This window comes from Scomber scombrus, chromosome 1, assembly GCF_963691925.1.
Source record: "Scomber scombrus chromosome 1, fScoSco1.1, whole genome shotgun sequence".
Classification (NCBI taxonomy): domain Eukaryota; kingdom Metazoa; phylum Chordata; class Actinopteri; order Scombriformes; family Scombridae; genus Scomber; species Scomber scombrus.
This window is the reverse complement of record NC_084970.1, coordinates 37,615,180-37,633,559: the sequence shown is the minus strand read 5'-3', so window position 1 is coordinate 37,633,559 and position 18,380 is coordinate 37,615,180. Positions and strand designations below refer to the sequence as shown.

The window sequence follows — 18,380 nt, the reverse complement described above, 5'->3', positions numbered from 1 at the left end:
TAACGCCCAGTGAGCAGGGTGGTGCACCACTTGAAAATGACCCAAATCTTTATATTATGTGAACTACATACTCATGCTCATAAAACTAATTTTATAGTATATATTGCTAGCTTAGCACAGGTGGAACAATGGGCAGTACAATAATAATATTAATGTCAATGTACATTATCATCAAGCTGTGACTGACTACAGTTTCAGAAAAATACAGTCTAGTAATAAATACAAACTTATTTTTTAGGTTCATGGTGATCGATGTCCCGCTGTGAATTTTATTGTACAGATGTTTCTAATATTATATATTATCAGCAGGTTGAATTTCAGCTTTGGCAAAATGAAGTTTTTCTTATTTCTTCTGTTGTTTTGTTCGTTTCACCAGTGCAGTAAACAAAGCAACATAACACACAACATGATGAAAACTGTCTGCTACGTTACCTTTAGATTAATGAAGCCGATGAGTGAAGGTGACATATATCAGCAGCTTGAACCAGAACACCAACCAGAAGAAGAATAAACATGTAACTCACAGCAGGAGGTTTTTAAGGTCTCGTCTCTCTGTGTTCATCTTTAATCTGAAGTCTTCTTTAAGGAAATCTGATCACAGAACAGCAGCTCTGAACTTTGGAACAATTGAAGTCAAACATTAACAGACAGTATAAATCTTTATCAGTTGAATCATGAAGTCTGATGATAGTTTTATTGTTTGTGCATTTTATATTCCAACAACAACACAAACATGGCAAGATGAATCATGTTTATCATATGAATAGAAATGATAGTCATTGATGTTTGGACTCTACAAGGACATCATCCCTGAGCAGCAGTGAGATCGATCCCCCCATAACCCATAACCCTAACCCTTCAGATGAGACTGATGACTGATGAAGTGATGGGAATACTGATACTACTGAGACTGGGTGAAGAAGGGGAGGTGGAGCTGCATGCCAGACTAGAGCTGAGAGAGAGATACATATTTAAAAAAGACAGCAAACAATGAAAGTGTGCTGCTGTGCTGTTGGATAAACGTGATCAGCAGGTGAATGTGAGTAAAATGAGACAAATGAAGCTTAGCCAAAGTTCAGTCAGGATGAACCTATTTCATAAAAGCATTCAGGGAGTTAACTCTTCCAGCCTTCTCTCTCTCACACATGCTCATTTATTTCCTAGTTGTCTCTCTCTTTCCTCCCTTCCTTCATCCCCCTTTCTTCCTTCCTTCTGTCCTTCCTTCCTCCCTCCATCCTTCTTTCCTTCCCTCCTTCCTTCCTTTCCTTCCTCCCCCTACATTCCTTCCTTCCTTCTTTCCTCTGTCCGTCCTTCCTTCCTTTCCTTCCTCCTTTCCTTCCTTCCTTCCTTCCTTCCTTCTTTCCTCTGTCCTTCCTTCCTTCCTCCCTTCCTTTCTTCCCTCGAGGACAACAGGAGGGTTATAATAAATGTCTCTTTTTATTCACTTGTATCTCCTGATTGAAATGAATGTACGTTTCTGTCTTCATTATTAATGTTCATTATAATAACAGGTGCGTGTGTATGAGGACAGTATGTTTGTCTGAGGTGTTTATCAGTGTTCAAGGTGGAGATTTTAATTCTCATAAAATGACATAGTTTAGACTTTAGAGAATAATAATACATCATCCCTTCTTCTGTTATCTGTTATATTTTGTGAGTAACATCTGAACCTGCAGTGTAACCAGCAACATGTCTCTGTCACTAAATATAATGTTGCAATGTTTCCTCTGAAGTAGAAGCAAAAGTAAACAGATGCATAGTTTTTAAATGCTTTAGGGCTTTGTAAGTTACATTGAGTTAGAATATTAACACAATTCAATATTTTCAAATCTAAACATTATAATAAATCCATAGCTGTTTGAGGCCCTTTCAGTTGGGGGCCCAGCACTTTCCTACCTTGCCTTATGGGAAAGTCCAACTTTGGGGATAACAAACAGAAAACTGATCACAGCAGGTGAAAAACACACAGCACCACCTGGATTCCTTCTGTAAAGCAGCCACACTCAACCAATCAGCCTGATTCCTCTCAGCTGCCAATAAGTGTGTTCATCAGTCTGCCAGCCTCACTAAATAATAACGATAACCGCCTTTCTATAGCACTTTTCATAAGTTAGAAAGTGCGTTATATACAATTAAAGAAGACAATAAAAGTGAATAAAATATTATGTTGAAATAAAACTAAACATAATATAACAAACAGTAAAATCAATAAAAGTCTAAAATAGTACGTTTTTAAAGTGACTCCAAAGAGGAAAGTGTGTTTTCTTCTCTGATCTCCACTGGAAAGCTGATCCACACCTGAGGAGTCCGAACATAAAGAAACCGAATTATAGTTTCATGATGAACTCTGCTTGAACTCTCTTCAAAGAACATTTTTGTGCTCTCTTATCTCACTGTGGAAGCCTGACCTGCTAGACATCCATACATTCTCTCTCTCTCTCTATTCTTTCCAAAAATCTTTCAAATTTTCACAATGCTTACTTTAATTTGCAGGTTTGAGAGTTCTACCACCAAGCTAAACTCTTGTGTATTATCTTCTTTTTTGTAGGTACGATGGAGTCAAAGATATTCATGAAATTCATTACAACTTTAAAAATGCTGTTAGATGTCAGAGAGCTGTAGAGGTGTGTGAGGTTGGTTCAGATTAGATGGTAGATGTCTGCAGTACTATTTATATATCATAAATATATCGTATTGTTTTTAATCTCAAATGTTAATTCCTACTTGAAATATTGAGAATAAAAATTATTTAATATTTATTTGAGTAAATATGACATTTTCCCCCAATACATAATATCACTGATTGAAATGTGAAGATTTCTTTGCAGGCAGAACATGTAGGTTAAATACTTGTACCTGATTGGATGTTCCTTTCATGTTATCACTTGGAGCTGCTCTTCAATGCTCCTCCTACATTTCTCAGTCAGTAGAAGTGAGTCTCTGATAAATGTGTCTTTTTGTCCACTTACAGCAGAGAACTGTTTTACTCCTCAGTCGCTCTTTATATCATTCTGAAGCTTAATTCTTACAAGTTTGATAGACTTAGGATCTGGTCTGCATTTCTATGAGAGCTCACCACCTGCAGCACGACTACAAAACTCATCACCACAGTGTGAAACCATCACATCATCTGACAGCTGCCACACAGGTTGTAACTCCGACACTGTTGTTCCTCAAATTGTGGAAAATTGCATCTGATTAAAAAGAAGAATTTAGTGCAGCATATTATTACAATGCTGTAGCCGTAATTAAGTGCTACACATATTACAAATAGTGGTAATACATTATTCTAGCACACTACTAACACTTCTAAGTCCTAAGGATCTACTTTAACAGTTAAGTCTGAAATCAACCCGGGGTGGATATGCCTATTGTTGGTATAGTTATAGTAAACTCTTTTTTCCCCTTTTTCACAGGTAGAAGAATTGTATCATTTTACAAATTAAAGTAATAAAACACAATTATACCAAAGTTCACAATCTTGATAATTATGAAATCAAAAACAAAGAACAACATGTATAACACTTAAGTCCAGTTCAAAGTTTATGTCCCAGTTCAGTTGAAACCATAGACTGTATATAAAAACGTAACATCCGTGACGTCACCCAATGGTTTGTGAAAAATTTCAGGTGCATGCTGGGAAAAATAAAAACAGGGATTCTACTTATATGGGCATCAGGAGGAGCATGAGGCGCCCTCCTGAACCTGTGAACCAATCAACCTGTCAATCACCACGTAGCCACGCCCTAATGCATACCCTGCTTTATCGTCACATATAAAATCAGGGAGGCCAAAATGTCCCAAATGAACATCATACTGCATTGAAGAAGGCTTTAAACTAGCGATTGAGACCATAAACACATTTTGAAAACGTTTACTGAGGTTAGAAATCAAGTGAGAAGTTGGTGAGTTCTCCATTGACTTGTATAGAGACGCAAGTCCTTTTGACACAAAAACGGTCGCCCCCTGGTGGCCTTTTGATAGAATGCAGTTTTAAATTACTTCCGTTAACATCATTTCAGAGGACCAGAACTCCCCGCCTAGTAGAAACTCAATCCCAGCCCTTCTACCGCTGTAGCAGTGAGTTTATCACAGTGACCGTGCAGCAGCAGCAGCAGCAGCAGCAGAAGAAGAAGACTTCTCCTCACTGGAAACACTTCTTGGGATTTACCGCCATCTGGTGTCTGTAAGTGTGTACTGTCTCATGATAACATTTTGTTAAACTGTTCAAACAGGCTCAAAATGGTGGCGGAGCGGCATCTCTGAACTCGCAGTTGCGCTTTTTAGGGCCCGAGCACTGACAAGTCAGTGAGGGACCTATTGCTTTTGCCAGGATTCTTATTATTATTATTCACGTTCTTATGCCGTGTAATGAATCGCATTTTTGGCGGCTTGAACATAAATGAAAACTCATGAAATTCTGCACAAACGTCGCAGCTGGTGAAAATTTATTTAATTTAATGTGATTGGACGCAAGCGTGGTAAGGGGACTCGCTAGCGCCCCCTAACGTCGGGTCATGTGACCACAAATCCTCTCGGATCAGCATGAAATTTAAATATGTTACAGCTCACATCGGATCATTGGGAAATTAATTTTGTGGAATTTTTTTACCAAACAGGAAGTCGCCCACGCGGCGTGGCGTGCACCGATTTTCATTTTTCGAACAACGCTTTGAGGACTTTATGATGTTCACAGAATCATGAAACCTGCCACGTAGGTTTCAAATCATGAGCTCTTTCATCTGATACCACATTTGCCCAATATTTTGCCCCAACAGCTCAGTAGCGCCCCCTAATGCCTTTTCCCACTTAGCATGTACTGACAAGCTCTAAAACTCACCAAATTGGACACACTCATCAAGACTCACGAATATTATTTTTTGATATAACCGCAACCTTTTAAGTTGCAAAATGACTCTACAGCGCCCCCTAGAACATTAAAAGTTGAAGCCCCGCCTTCTACATGCACGTACATGAACGAAATTTAGGATTCATATATATCATGACCAGACGCACAAGAAAGCCTCTTGGACCCATACCCTAAGTCCAACAGGAAGTCGGCCATCTTGGATCACAGGTGCATTTTTTCCACCATTTTCCCCATTTCCAGGCCTTGCACTTTAACGAACTCCTCCTGCAGTTTTGACTCCACAGACTTAAGATTGACATTGTATCATCATCAGACCTTGATTATGTAAACTTGATGACAGATTTTTCCTACGTTATACCAGGTGGGCGTGGCAGTCGTTTGTTTGTATAAACAAACAACTCCTTATAACTCCTCCATACATTGTCGGATGTTTATACATGCACTGCGTAAAATGTCACACCTGGTGACGCCGTTTCAATTTCAACATCATTGGGGGTGGATGTGGCAAGGGGTCTCCATAGCGCCCCCTAACAGCAGGTCATGTGACCACAAACTTTGTCTGATCTTCGTGAAATTTACAGGTCTCATAGCACTCATGGGTAAACTCTCAAATTATTTTTTTCAAATTTTTCGCTCTAACAGGAAGTGAGTTATTGTGCATTTCCTGCGTCAATTTTCCGTTTTTCCCTCTGCGTTTAGAGGACTTTCCCGTCTTCACAGAATCACAAAATTGCCCACATAGGTTCACACTCAGGAGCACTTTAATTTGAGACCATAAGTGCCCCTGGGCGTGGCACAACAGCTCAATAGCGCCCCCTAATGCCTTTATCCATTTTGTACATTTTCACAAACTCCTACACTCACCAAATTGAACACATACGTCAACATTGACACAGATTGACTACTGACAAAGTTTGGGATTTTTAAGTGAGAAGATGACTCCACAGCGCCCCCTGGAAGATTTCAAAGTTTAAGCCCCGCCTTCCACATTGACATAGAGAAATGAAATCGACAAGGTCTATGTATTATGTCCAGACGCACAAAAAAGCCTCTTGGACCCATACCCTAAGTCCAACAGGAAGTCGGCCATCCAGGCAAAAATGTTCAATCTGGATGATTTTTATTATTATTATAGTTGTACGCCTTTTTGACAGCCTAAACATGCCCCAAAACTCACCAAAACTTGCAATCATGTCCGATCCGGAGACAACTTTGATATTTTAAGGAGCGCGGAAATGGCCGACGCAAAAATTGATTAATAGCGCCCCCTAGAAAATTTAAAAAATCAAGCCCCTCCACTCAGATTGACGTAGACAAACCAAATTCGGGAAACACATGTATCGTGTAAAGACGCACAAAAAAGCCTCTTGGAGCCATAGCCTAAGTCAAACAGGAAGTCTGCAATCCAGGCAAAAATGCTCAATCTCAATGATTTTTTGACCCTTCACCCACATTCCTTATTGCTTAGAAGTCACTCAGACTCATTTGTGGTCTTAGACTGCCATCTAGTGGAGACATTAACCGCTGCACACAATGTTCAATTAAAGGCACAGGAGCAAAGACATCTACATGCCAGTTTTGACAGCCCTGCGACCGCCGCACGCACCGACGTGCACGTACGGCGTTATAATTGGGGGGGTAAACGGGGGGGTGCGAGGGCCCTTCGACACTGCTTGCAGTTTTAATTTATTTTTTATTTTTACACACAATAAAACTTAACTTTTCCTATTAGCACAATTGTAACATTGTAAGCTAGTTTCCTTAATAAACTAAAGACATTAACTACAGTAAAAGTACTGCAGTATTATAGTGATGTAGTATGCAGTATTACAGTAAAAGTACTGCAGTATTATAGTGATGTAGTATGCAGTATTACAGTAAAAGTACTGCAGTATTATAGTGATGTAGTATGCAGTATTACAGTAATAGTACTGCAGTATTATGAGTGATGTAGTATGCAGTATTACATTAATAGTACTGCAGTATTATGAGTGATGTAGTATGCAGTATTACAGTAAAAGTACTGCAGTATTATGAGTGATGTAGTATGCAGTATTACAGTAAAAGTACTGCAGTATTATGAGCGATGTAGTATGCAGTATTACAGTAAAAGTACTGCAGTATTATAGTGATGTAGTATGCAGTATTACAGTAAAAGTACTGCAGTATTATGAGCGATGTAGTATGCAGTATTACAGTAAAAGTACTGCAGTATTATGAGCGATGTAGTATGCAGTATTACAGTAAAAGTACTGCAGTATTATAGTGATGTAGTATGCAGTATTACAGTAAAAGTACTGCAGTATTATAGTGATGTAGTATGCAGTATTACAGTAAAAGTACTGCAGTATTATGAGTGATGTAGTATGCAGTATTACAGTAAAAGTACTGCAGTATTATGAGCGATGTAGTATGCAGTATTACAGTAAAAGTACTGCAGTATTATAGTGATGTAGTATGCAGTATTACAGTAAAAGTACTGCAGTATTATGAGTGATGTAGTATGCAGTATTACAGTAAAAGTACTGCAGTATTATAGTGATGTAGTATTCAGTATTACAGTAAAAGTACTGCAGTATTATAGTGATGTAGTATTCAGTATTACAGTAAAAGTACTGCAGTATTATGAGTGATGTAGTATTCAGTATTACAGTAAAAGTACTGCAGTATTATGAGCGATGTAGTATGCAGTATTACAGTAAAAGTACTGCAGTATTATAGTGATGTAGTATGCAGTATTACAGTAAAAGTACTGCAGTATTATAGTGATGTAGTATGCAGTATTACAGTAAAAGTAGTGGTTTGGTCCTCTGACTGATATATTATTATTATGACATCATTAGATTATTAATAGTGAAGCATCAGTGTTAGAGCAGCATGTTACTGTTGTAGCTGCTGGAGGTGGAGCTAGTTTACACTACTTTATATACAGTTAGCTAGTTTAGTCCAGTGGTTCCCAACCTAGGGGTGGGGCCCCTCCAAAGGGTCAGCAGATAAATGTGAGGGGTGGTGAGATGATTAATGGGAGAGGAAAGAAGAAAAAACTAAGTTCTGATACACAAATGTGTTTTCAGTTTTTGGACTTTTTCTCTAATCTTTGATTTATGCTGAAATATTGGATCATTTGAACATTTATTGAAATGAAAGCATGTGAGAAGTTTCGAGGGAAAAATCAGTATTTGGTGGAGCTGTTAACAACTCATAGACATCTGAAATGTGAGCCGACTACACACTGCTTTTTGGTTTCATCTTTAACAATGTGTTGTATTTTAAAAGCTTGTTATATTATCCATTGTGTCAGTAAAGTGAGGATGCTTTCAACAATAATGTCATGAATAGTTTTTATTGATGATTGTGTGATAAAATACATGTGAGAAGCAGAAAAACACTCAAAAACATTACAAAAGCTGATCTTCAGTCAGCAGAGGAGGAGATTTTCTGTTATTGTGTATCTCAAGACATCATGATGATGATTTTACAGATATACTTATGATTAACATGAAGTATTTGAAATCAGTTACAAATGTAATATAAGCATGGAAAACATCTCTAATTAGCTGTGTTTTGCAGTTGTGTGTAATTCAAAACATGAAAAAATAAATATTGTGTACAAATCAAAACTATTACTCAGTACTAATCAAAACATCAAAAAAATAAGTAGAAAATATGAATCTAAACTTAAACTCAAAAATAGGCTATATTTAAGAAATATAACCAATTTGATGTGTCATCCTTACTCATAGCAAGTCGTCCTCAAACTAAAAACAATATTTCAGCTCTTTGTATATTTTACACATTGAGCCATCACCACAGAGAGGTTCTAGGACTTATGATGAAGTCAATCCACCAATTGTCTTCTATATATTATATTAATAGAACATGTTTAAACACAAAATACATCTACAGTCCTGACATCAATGCATCATGTAGAAGGACAAATAACGGAGTGTTTGAGTCTGAGACAGATCTGCTTCACAGTGCAGAGTGTGAGTGATGTTTGTTTTCAGCAGCTGATCTTCAGTCAGCAGAGTTTCTGTCTGAGAGACTCTCCCTCCTACAGAGGACACAGAGAGACTCTCCCTCCTACAGAGGACACAGAGACACTGAGGAACCAGACCAGACTCCAAACCCAGCATACAGAGGTTCAGTGAATGTGGTGTTGAAGGTATGGAGGTGGATCAGTGTGTCAGAGGAGACTCTGTAGAAGGACAGAGAGCCAGCAGGACAGTCCACATACACTGCTACTCTGTTAGAGACAGAGGAGGAGGAGGAGGAGGAGGAGGAGGAGGAGGAGGAAGAGATGGGTGTTGTTCTGGCATTGTGACAGACAGAGTAACCATCATCATCAGAGCACTTCAGTCTCCAGGACTGATCGTTCCTTCCAAACACACAGTCATAACTGTCTCCTTTCCTTCTGATTCTTCTGTAACTAACCGATATAAAAACTCTTCCTCTACACTCGACCTCCCAGTAACAGTGACCAGTCAGAACATTTCTACACAGCAGCTGAGGCCAGTGATCAAATCTGTCTGGATGATCAGGATATGACAGAACACCCCATACACATGTGACCTTCCTGTTGTTTTCAGACAGTTTGAGTTCTCTGTTCATTGTGTTTGAATCCAGTTCCAGTTCACAGGGATCTGATGGAGAAAATGAAACACAATACAGCTGCAGTTTATCATCTGTTTATTTTTTTAACTAATTTACTGACAATCACTTATGTGGCCGCAGACATGTTTTTTTTTACCATTCCATCTGCGTCTGATGTTTGTCTGAATGTAAATTCAACAGTTCAGTTAGAACATGAACAGTCAACATGACAGTGATATTCAGTAATATTCATGTTTTTTCATCAAGTTTGGTTTAAAGTGAAGGTCTTTGCACATCAAGTCTGTTATTGTCATCTCAAACTGTCGTCTGTTACAAACACATTTTTGTCCAAATGCTCCAAACAGCTGAAGTCAGTATGAATGAATGCACTTTATCTGCAGGAGAGACATGAGGGACATTTTGGAGCAAGTAGCGCCACCATGTGGACATTTATAAAACATTTCTCTTTTAACTCCTGAACTGTGACGAACAGAAGGAAATTTCTGTTTCATGGATTTATTGGTTGAAGATAAATGTCAGTTTAGGCCACGCCCATTTCTGCCAAAACACATTTTCCATCATTATGAACTTTTTTTCACTTCTTTTTACATATTTCATCCAGTTTTTCTCAAAGTTCTCACTAATCAAACTGAAAACACACTCACACTTCCTCAGACCAGGTTTCAGTCTCTGCAGTCCACCATGGTCCATCCTGGAGGAAGAGACAAAGACACAATCAGCTTCATACACCTTCACTCATATCCACCATTAAACATGAAACAGAGTCCTTCAGTTAGTCAGAGTGTCCACCTGTCTGTCCATACCTGAGAGTGTCCACCTGTCTGTCCTTACCTGAGAGTGTCCATCTGTCCATATCTGAGAGTGTCCACCTGTCTGTCCATACCTGAGAGTGTCCAGTCTCCAGTGTGGATCCTTCAGTCCAGCAGACAGAAGCTTCTCTCCTGAGTCTCCTGGATGATTGTAGCTCAGGTCCAGCTCTCTCAGATGGGAGGGGTTGGAGCTCAGAGCTGAGGCCAGAGAAGCACAGCCTTCCTCTGTGATCAGACATCCTGACAGACTAAACACACACAACAGTTCATCTAATGAGCTTAAAAACATTCTCAACTCAATAAACAGGATTTTGTCCTTCAGGCCTTTATATTTGTCAGTAACATTTTATTTGAAAGTATTTTCCATAAAATGTAAAATGCAAGCACAATCAAGTGCAACATTTCCTGAGCAAAAAATATACTTTGTATGTTCACCTGCATGTAATTCGATTATACTAGATTTTCATGACATTATGCACACTGAGTCTACATTGAAGATTAAATGACAGAATATATATCTACATACATGTAGATGTAACTCACATGTTGGCATGAAATGTAAACTATAAACTAAGGTGAAGCCAAAATATTACTTCAAATACGTAGTCATAAGAAGGACCTGAGAGTTTCCAGTCCACAGTGTGGACTCTCCAGTCCAGCAGAAATCTGCTTCACTCCTGAATCCTGCAGGTTGTTGTTACTCAGGTCCAGATCTCTCAGACTAGAGGACTGAGAGCTGAGAACTGAGGACAGAGCTGCACAGCTTCTCTCTGAGAGGTTACAGTCACTCAGCCTGGAAAAGAATTAGCAGAACAAGAGAAAACAATTCTAAATATTAGTTGCCTCCTCTTAAGCTCTCCTCCTTTTCTTCTATATTCTCACTCCTTAAATCCAGACTCCTGCTTCTGTCCTCTTCTCACTGATTTTCCACTCATTTACTCCTGACTTCATCACACATTTTCTCCTATCTCCTCGTAACTTCTGCTTTTAAGTCCTTTCTCACATCATGACATGACTGAATGTGAAACGACACACAATAATCCCCTATGACAATGTTAGGGTGGACCTACAGGTGGAGATACTTCCCCAGATATAGAAGTTTGGCTCCAATGATTTGCTGATGCAGTCAGAGAGAGTGAGGGAATAGACAAAAAGTTATTTTAAAATTAAAAGATTTGGGACTTTTGAGGAAACATTTGCGGCTGCAGCTCTAGAAACCCCCCACCAACCCTCTGCTCGGTCTATGGTTCTGTGTACACCTACAGAGCTTTGTTGGAGGCTTTGACCACTGGCAGCAGCCTCAGAAGAACCTCCTCTGAAGCAGAGTATTTCTTCAGGTCAAATACGTCCAGATCTTTTTCTGATGACAATAAGATAAAGCCCAGAGCTGACCACTGAGCAGGAGATAGTTTATCTGTGGAGAGACTTCCTGATCTCAGGTACTGTTGGATTTCCTCCACTAGAGAACGATCATTCAGTTCATTCAGACAGTGGAACAGATTGATGCTTCTCTCTGCAGACACATTCTCACTGATCTTCTTCTTGATGTACTCGACTGTTTTCCGATTGGTCTTTGAGTTTTTTGCTGTCTGTGTCACGTGACCTGATAGGAGAGGCTGATTGGTCTGTGGGCTACTTCCTGTCTGTGTCAGACCTCGTAAGAGAGTCTGATTGGTCTGCAGTGAAAGACCTAGGAGGAAGCGGAGGAACAAGTCCAGGTGTCCATTTGGACTCTTTAAGGCCTCGTCCACAGCACTCTGGTAAAGATGTGTTGGTTCAGGTTTGTCTTTGAAGACTTTAGACCACCTGGATGTTGTTTGTTCTTCTTCCAGCAGATTGACTCCAGACTTGATGAATGTCAGATGGACATGAAGAGCAGCCAGAAACTCCTGAACACTCAGATGGACGAAGCAGAACACCTTGTCCTGGTACAGCCCTCTCTCCTCTTTAAAGACCTGTGTGAACACTCCTGAGTACACTGAGGCTGCTCTGATATCGATGCCACACTCTGTCAGGTCTGATTCATAGAAGATCAGGTTGCCTTTCTGCAGCTGTTTAAAAGCCAGTTTTCCCAGAGACTCAATCATCTTCCTGCTCTCTGGACTCCAGTGTGGATCTGTCTCAGCTCCTTCATCATACTTGATGTTCTTCAGTTTGGACTGAAGCACCAGGAAGTGGATGTACATCTCAGTCAGGGTCTTAGGCAGCTCTCCTCTCTCTCTGCTTTTCAACACATCCTCCAGAACTGTAGCAGTGATCCAGCAGAAGACTGGGATGTGGCACATGATGTGGAGGCTTCGTGATGTCTTGATGTGGGAGATGATGGTGCTGGCCTGCTCCTCATCTCTGAATCTCTTCCTGAAGTACTCCTCCTTCTGTGGGTCAGTGAACCCTCTGACCTCTGTCACCATGCCGACACACTCAGGAGGGATCTGATTGGCTGCTGCAGGTCGTGTGGTTATCCAGAGGCGAGCAGAGGGAAGCAGTTTCCCCCTGATGAGGTTTGTCAGCAGCACATCCACTGAAGTGGACTCTGTAACATCAGTCAGGATCTCATTGTTGTGGAAGTCCAGAGGAAGTCGACACTCATCCAGACCGTCAAAGATGAACACAACCTGGAACTCTTCAAACCTGCAGATTCCTGCTTCTTTGGTTTCAGTAAAGAAGTGATGAACAAGTTCCACCAAGCTGTACTTTTTCTCTTTCAGCACATTCAGCTCTCTGAAAGTGAATGGAAATGTGAAGTGTATGTCCTGGTTGGCTTTGTCTTTAGCCCAGTCCAGAGTGAACTTCTGTGTTAAGACTGTTTTCCCAATGCCAGCCACTCCCTTTGTCATCACTGTTCTGATTGGTTCATCTCTTCCAGGTGAGGCTTTAAAGATGTCTTCTTGTCTGATTGTTGTTTCTGGTCTGTCTGGTTTCCTGGATGCTGTTTCAATATGTCTGATTTCATGTTCATCATTGACCTCTGTAGTCCCTCCCTCTGTGATGTAGAGCGGTGTGTAGATCTGATTCAGAAGGGTTGGGTTTCCTGCTTTAGCGATCCCCTCAAACAGACACTGGAACTTCTTCTCCAGGTTAGACTTGAGTTTACGTCGACACTTTGCAGCACGAGTTCCTGAATGAACAAACAACAAATCAAATCAGTGAGTGGATCCTACAGAAAGTCTAGAAATCTGAACATGTGTGTCTGTGTAGTTGTTCCTCCTCCATCAGTTTTATTCAGCTCATCAGTGGAGGACAAACAGCCTCTGATCTGATGCAGATGTGTGCAGCATATTTACAGCAGAGTATGAAATATAAACCTCTCCCATGTTGCCTCCATTTCCTCTCCATCATGTTAAATCTGTTTAAATGCTCTTACTGCTCTGCAGACGCTCAGCCAGCTCCTCCTGCTTCATTCTCCTCAGGAAGTGCAGTGTGATCTTCAGAAATGCCTCTCTGCTTCTCCTCCTCTGCTCTTCCTCCTCACCGTCCAACACCTCCTCATCCTGACTCTGACTCTCTAAGCATTCTGGGTCATCTGGACTCAGACCCCTCTGGACTCTCTTCAGCTCGTTCTTCACAAAAGTGACGATGTTCTCCTCCAGCAGCTGGAACAGAAAGATAAAGTGAACATTTCATTTAATCCTACAACAACCAGAATGAATTGCACGTCTCGTCCAATCAGACTGACTGTAGCCTACTGATGGGTTGTTGAGGCCAGCTGAGCACCAAAGACAAAGTTAATGAGCTGTGAATCTCTCTTTACTGAGGCTTATTTTCATTTACAAAACGTTTTTCTTCATTGAGTCTACTCAGTACTGGTGGTCTCTGATCATAAAACAAACAGTGTGCTGGAGTGTTATGTGGACCATTGTAAAATTATGAGGGCTGTACGATGCTGGATGCAGACACAAGTTACATGTAGGTTAACACAGTCACTGTTGTTATGTTCTGCATTCAGAGGTGGCAAAGTCTGATATAATATTCTGTCAGAAAACTGCAAAGTTGTGCAGAGTTTTCTCTATTTCAGCTCATGTGGTTGCTTCCTCCTTCACACTCTGTACTGTCAGCCTCATATCATGAAACTAGTTAATGCTGATTTTTTGTTAAAAGCAAAATAAAGACCTACCTTTTTAGTCTGGCTTTTAATTGAACTACATTTACTTAATTTATCCGTCTGTCATTCATGTTTTAGCCTGTTCCATACAAATAAAGTCTGATTGGTTGATAGATTGACAGATTGACTGATAGTTTTCTTCCACAGTATGCTGATATTTTCGAGTATTTATTAGTATGACATTTTAAAACCCAGATTTTTTACTGTCCTTGAAGGCACCGCTATAGAAAATGAGGACACACAGTTTGTTATCTAATGCAGATCTCCAAAGTCCGCCAGATGACAATTTTTTGCTAGTAACTGAGTGGGGAGCTCTGGGTGATGGCAACATGGAGGGAAGTTAAACATTGTTCTTTTGCATATACTGTCCACATTGTAAATAATACAATGCTGTTTGAAAATCTGTGTTAGTACATGTACACACCATAAATATGGAGTCCAGCTGTGTTCGATGCTGCTGTGCAGACTGATCACTGGGAACCTCTGAGCTCTGCTGCTGAACTCTGTGGAGAAAACATCACGTTTAAGGACATTTAATGACTCAAATCTTCACTCAGCTTATTAAAGATGTTCTGTCATGTTGAGACATTTTAGATTTTTTCTCTTCTTCTATAAATGAAAAACATTCTTGTGTCTAACAATCCTTTCTGTCAATCATAAATCTGTTCAGTCAGTTTATCAATCCTGAGATCAATATTCTGACCTTTGATCAGCAGGGTCCATCTTTGAAGTTAGCTCAAGACAGACACATCCAAGTTAGCTGCTGCTCTGATTATTGATGTGATGTTTTCAAAGTTACACACACATATTGATATAGTGACCATGTTGGTGTCTTATAACACTGAACTCTTTGACATGTGACTGTTGCACAGGTGTACACTGTGATGTCACTGCTGACACTATATATTGATTCCTCTTCTCAGGAGAGCCAGATAATAACAAACTTCACTTTTAAATTCTTACCTTCCATCAGCAGGTTGTCCATCTTTAAACTTAATAGGACGACCCATAGACGCGTCACTCTTCATGGACACACAGCTGGGTTTAGGAGAGTCTGCTCTCTGCTGCTGCATCCTGATACAAACAAACAACAAATCAAAGAGTTTAAAAAGATGAATTTTGAGCAGACTGTCAGCAGCTGAAGTTTTAGAAGCAGAATGTAAATCAGTAAGAAGACAGTGGATGAGAAACGTTCTCCTGTTCATCAAAATGTCATCTGATGAAAGATGCTGTCTCATCTTAGTTGATTAGTTGACTAATCAGTGGTTGAGCTCTTTGTTAACTCACAAAGTTAGTAGTTCATTCTGAGTTATTGTGACTTATTATTCAGTAGTTGAGTGTCAGATGTGACAGTGAGTGTGAATAATGATGGTGGAGTGATGTGAGTGGAGAACAGTGATGGACAGTTAGAGATCCTCATCTCACCTCTGAGCTTTGGTCTGGCTGTCATGTTCCCCACACAGAGAGCTTTTAGAGGGAGGGACTCCCTCCTCTCTGTCCTCACACTGATCCATAGCAGAGAAACACCTTCACACAAACACAACAACAAGCTCATTCATTACAACCAGCTGCACATCACACAGGTCTGCACTGCTGTCTAACATCCTGTCATTATTCATTCCACCACCAGATGGAGCCAAAGTAAGAACTTATTTAAAGATTGCCACTGAGCTTTAATGTTTCATAACTTAGTCTAGACTTAGTCTTCTGCATGAGCTTTAATGTTGACGATGTTAATGTGACTTTTCATTTGTCAGTACAATAATCTGTTTTACTTATCAATGTTTTAGTCAGAGACTGTACTGAATTACTTCAAACATTTTACAGACAATTTTTAAAAATATTTTCATCATTCTTATTTTCTCTGGTGTACATTGGTGTGATTTTTTGTAATTTGTCTTATTATCAGCTTGTCAATCAATTGTGAATTACTTTGAGCTTCATGGTTGAATTAAATTAGCTTTAAATGTTGACGTTGAACATTATCAACATGATCTACAGTAAAGATTCAAACAGACAGAATAAGAGAGAACTGTTCAATCTGTCTGACTCAACATTAAATACTTTTCTATACAGCAGAATAAAAATGTTGCTGAGTTGAAGAATCACACTGAAGTTTAAATTTCATTATTCCAGAAACAGAGTTTACTGTGTTTTGATGACTGTGATTCACTTTGAGATTTATTTTATATTGATATAGTATAAGGACAGTGAATAAAAGCTTTGTCCATGTTGCTGCTCTCAGCCTGGTTAAATAACTTAATATCATGAATGAAAAGATGTTTTCAACAGTATATCTGTGATCTTGTTTTAAAACAGTTCAGGATTTATTATTTTATGTGTTTTATTACCTGTTATTTACTAACCGTCACATCTTTGGAACAAACTCTTTTTGTTGGACTGTGGACTAACGTACCTGTAGATTAGTTATTTTAATAACTGTAATAATGTTTTATCAGTTTCAAGACAATGGAACAATTTTATATGCCCATAAAACTTCTCGACTATATAAATAAACTTTTACAAAAACAAATAGAAAAAATAAAAAATGTAAGTATACTGTATCGTTTCTTTATCATTTCATTTATGCTCAAGTTTTGTACAATAAATGTCATCGTACCCAAACCCTTTAACACCCAGTCTCAGTTGTTGGGTAGGGTGGCGTACTATTTGAAAATGACCCAAAAGAAAGACAATGTCTTTATATTATGTAAAGTACATACTGTGTATTACATCTTCATACTCATAATTCATGTTATAGTATTAGCAGTCAGTGAAAATGTTCATATTGTGAGCATATTACGGGTGGAACAATGGACGGTACAGTAATAATATTCATTTCAATGTACATTATCATCTCTTAGGGTGTCACTGACTAAAGTGTCAGAAAAATACAGTCTAGTAATAAATAAATACAAACTTTGAAAACCTTTTAAAAGGAAACTTTTTAGGTTAATTGTGTTGATATCCTGGTGTGAATTGTATTGTATATATGTTTCTAATATTATTATTTTATGGATGTAATATCTATATTTTCAAGTCAATTTGTAGACAAAACAATTTAGTGTGATAAATCATCTTTTCAGACACTACACAGCAGAGCCTCAATATTAACACACACTGTAATAAACCATCAGTTACTGCAGCAGTGTTGTGTTGTATCACACAGGTGTTTCTATTTTTCTGCTCACTTCATGCGTCTCATCAACAGGTTGAATTTCAGCTTCAGCTAGATGAAGTTTTTTTCTGGTGTTTTGTTCGTTCCAGCAGTGCAGCAAACAAAGCAACATAACACATCACTATAACTTCCATCTCTACTGATATCAGATCATTTTAAACACCTGCAGACACAAACATGATGAAATCTGTCAGTTACGTTACCTTTAGATGCTGAAAATCATCTGAATGAAGCCGATGAGTGAAGGTGAAATATATCAGCAGCTTCAACCAGGAATCCAACCAGAAGAATAAACATGTAACTCAGAGCAGGAGATTTTTAAGGGTTCACAAATGATTCACAAACAGTCTCATCACTCTGTATTCATGTTTAATCTGAAGGTTTAAGGAAATCTGATAACAGAATAACAGCTCTCCCCTTTGTTAGAGCTGAAGTAAAACATTAACTGACAGTATAAATTTTTTGTTTGTCTAAGGTGAGTTTTAATCAGTCTGCCAGACTCACTAAATAACTGTCAGGGACCTAGGCTTGCCCTCCTTTCCCCCTGTGTGTTTCTGGTGTTGTTCCTCACTCTTGTGTCTTGTTCATCTGTGTTGTGAGTCTTTATACACCTGCCTGCAATGAAATCATCGAACCATCTACTCTGTGCTGCATATAAGCCAGGCTCAGTCATCCCCTCATCCACAGTTCATCTGTTTCCATTAGTGGTAACTCGGCCAAACTTTGTATTTTGGTTGTATTCTCCTAGTTTAATTGCATCCTGTATTAATGCTTGTCTGCCTCTGCTCCAGGTTACCAGACCAGATC

At 39.2% G+C, this 18,380-nt stretch overlaps 1 protein-coding gene across 1 annotated transcript in view; it reads right to left on the bottom strand.

The window, feature by feature from the left end:
* LOC133978586 (NACHT, LRR and PYD domains-containing protein 12-like) overlaps window positions 1-18,380 on the bottom strand; it is a 114,189-nt gene that overhangs the window by 13,736 nt on the left and 82,073 nt on the right. Inside the window, exons 8-10 of the mRNA XM_062416893.1 lie at window positions 10,913-11,086; window positions 10,368-10,541; window positions 10,129-10,175 (exon numbers count right to left, since the gene is read on the bottom strand). Coding sequence (XP_062272877.1) covers window positions 10,129-10,175; window positions 10,368-10,541; window positions 10,913-11,086 — 395 coding nt within the window. The remainder of the gene's footprint in view (window positions 1-10,128; window positions 10,176-10,367; window positions 10,542-10,912; window positions 11,087-18,380) is intronic.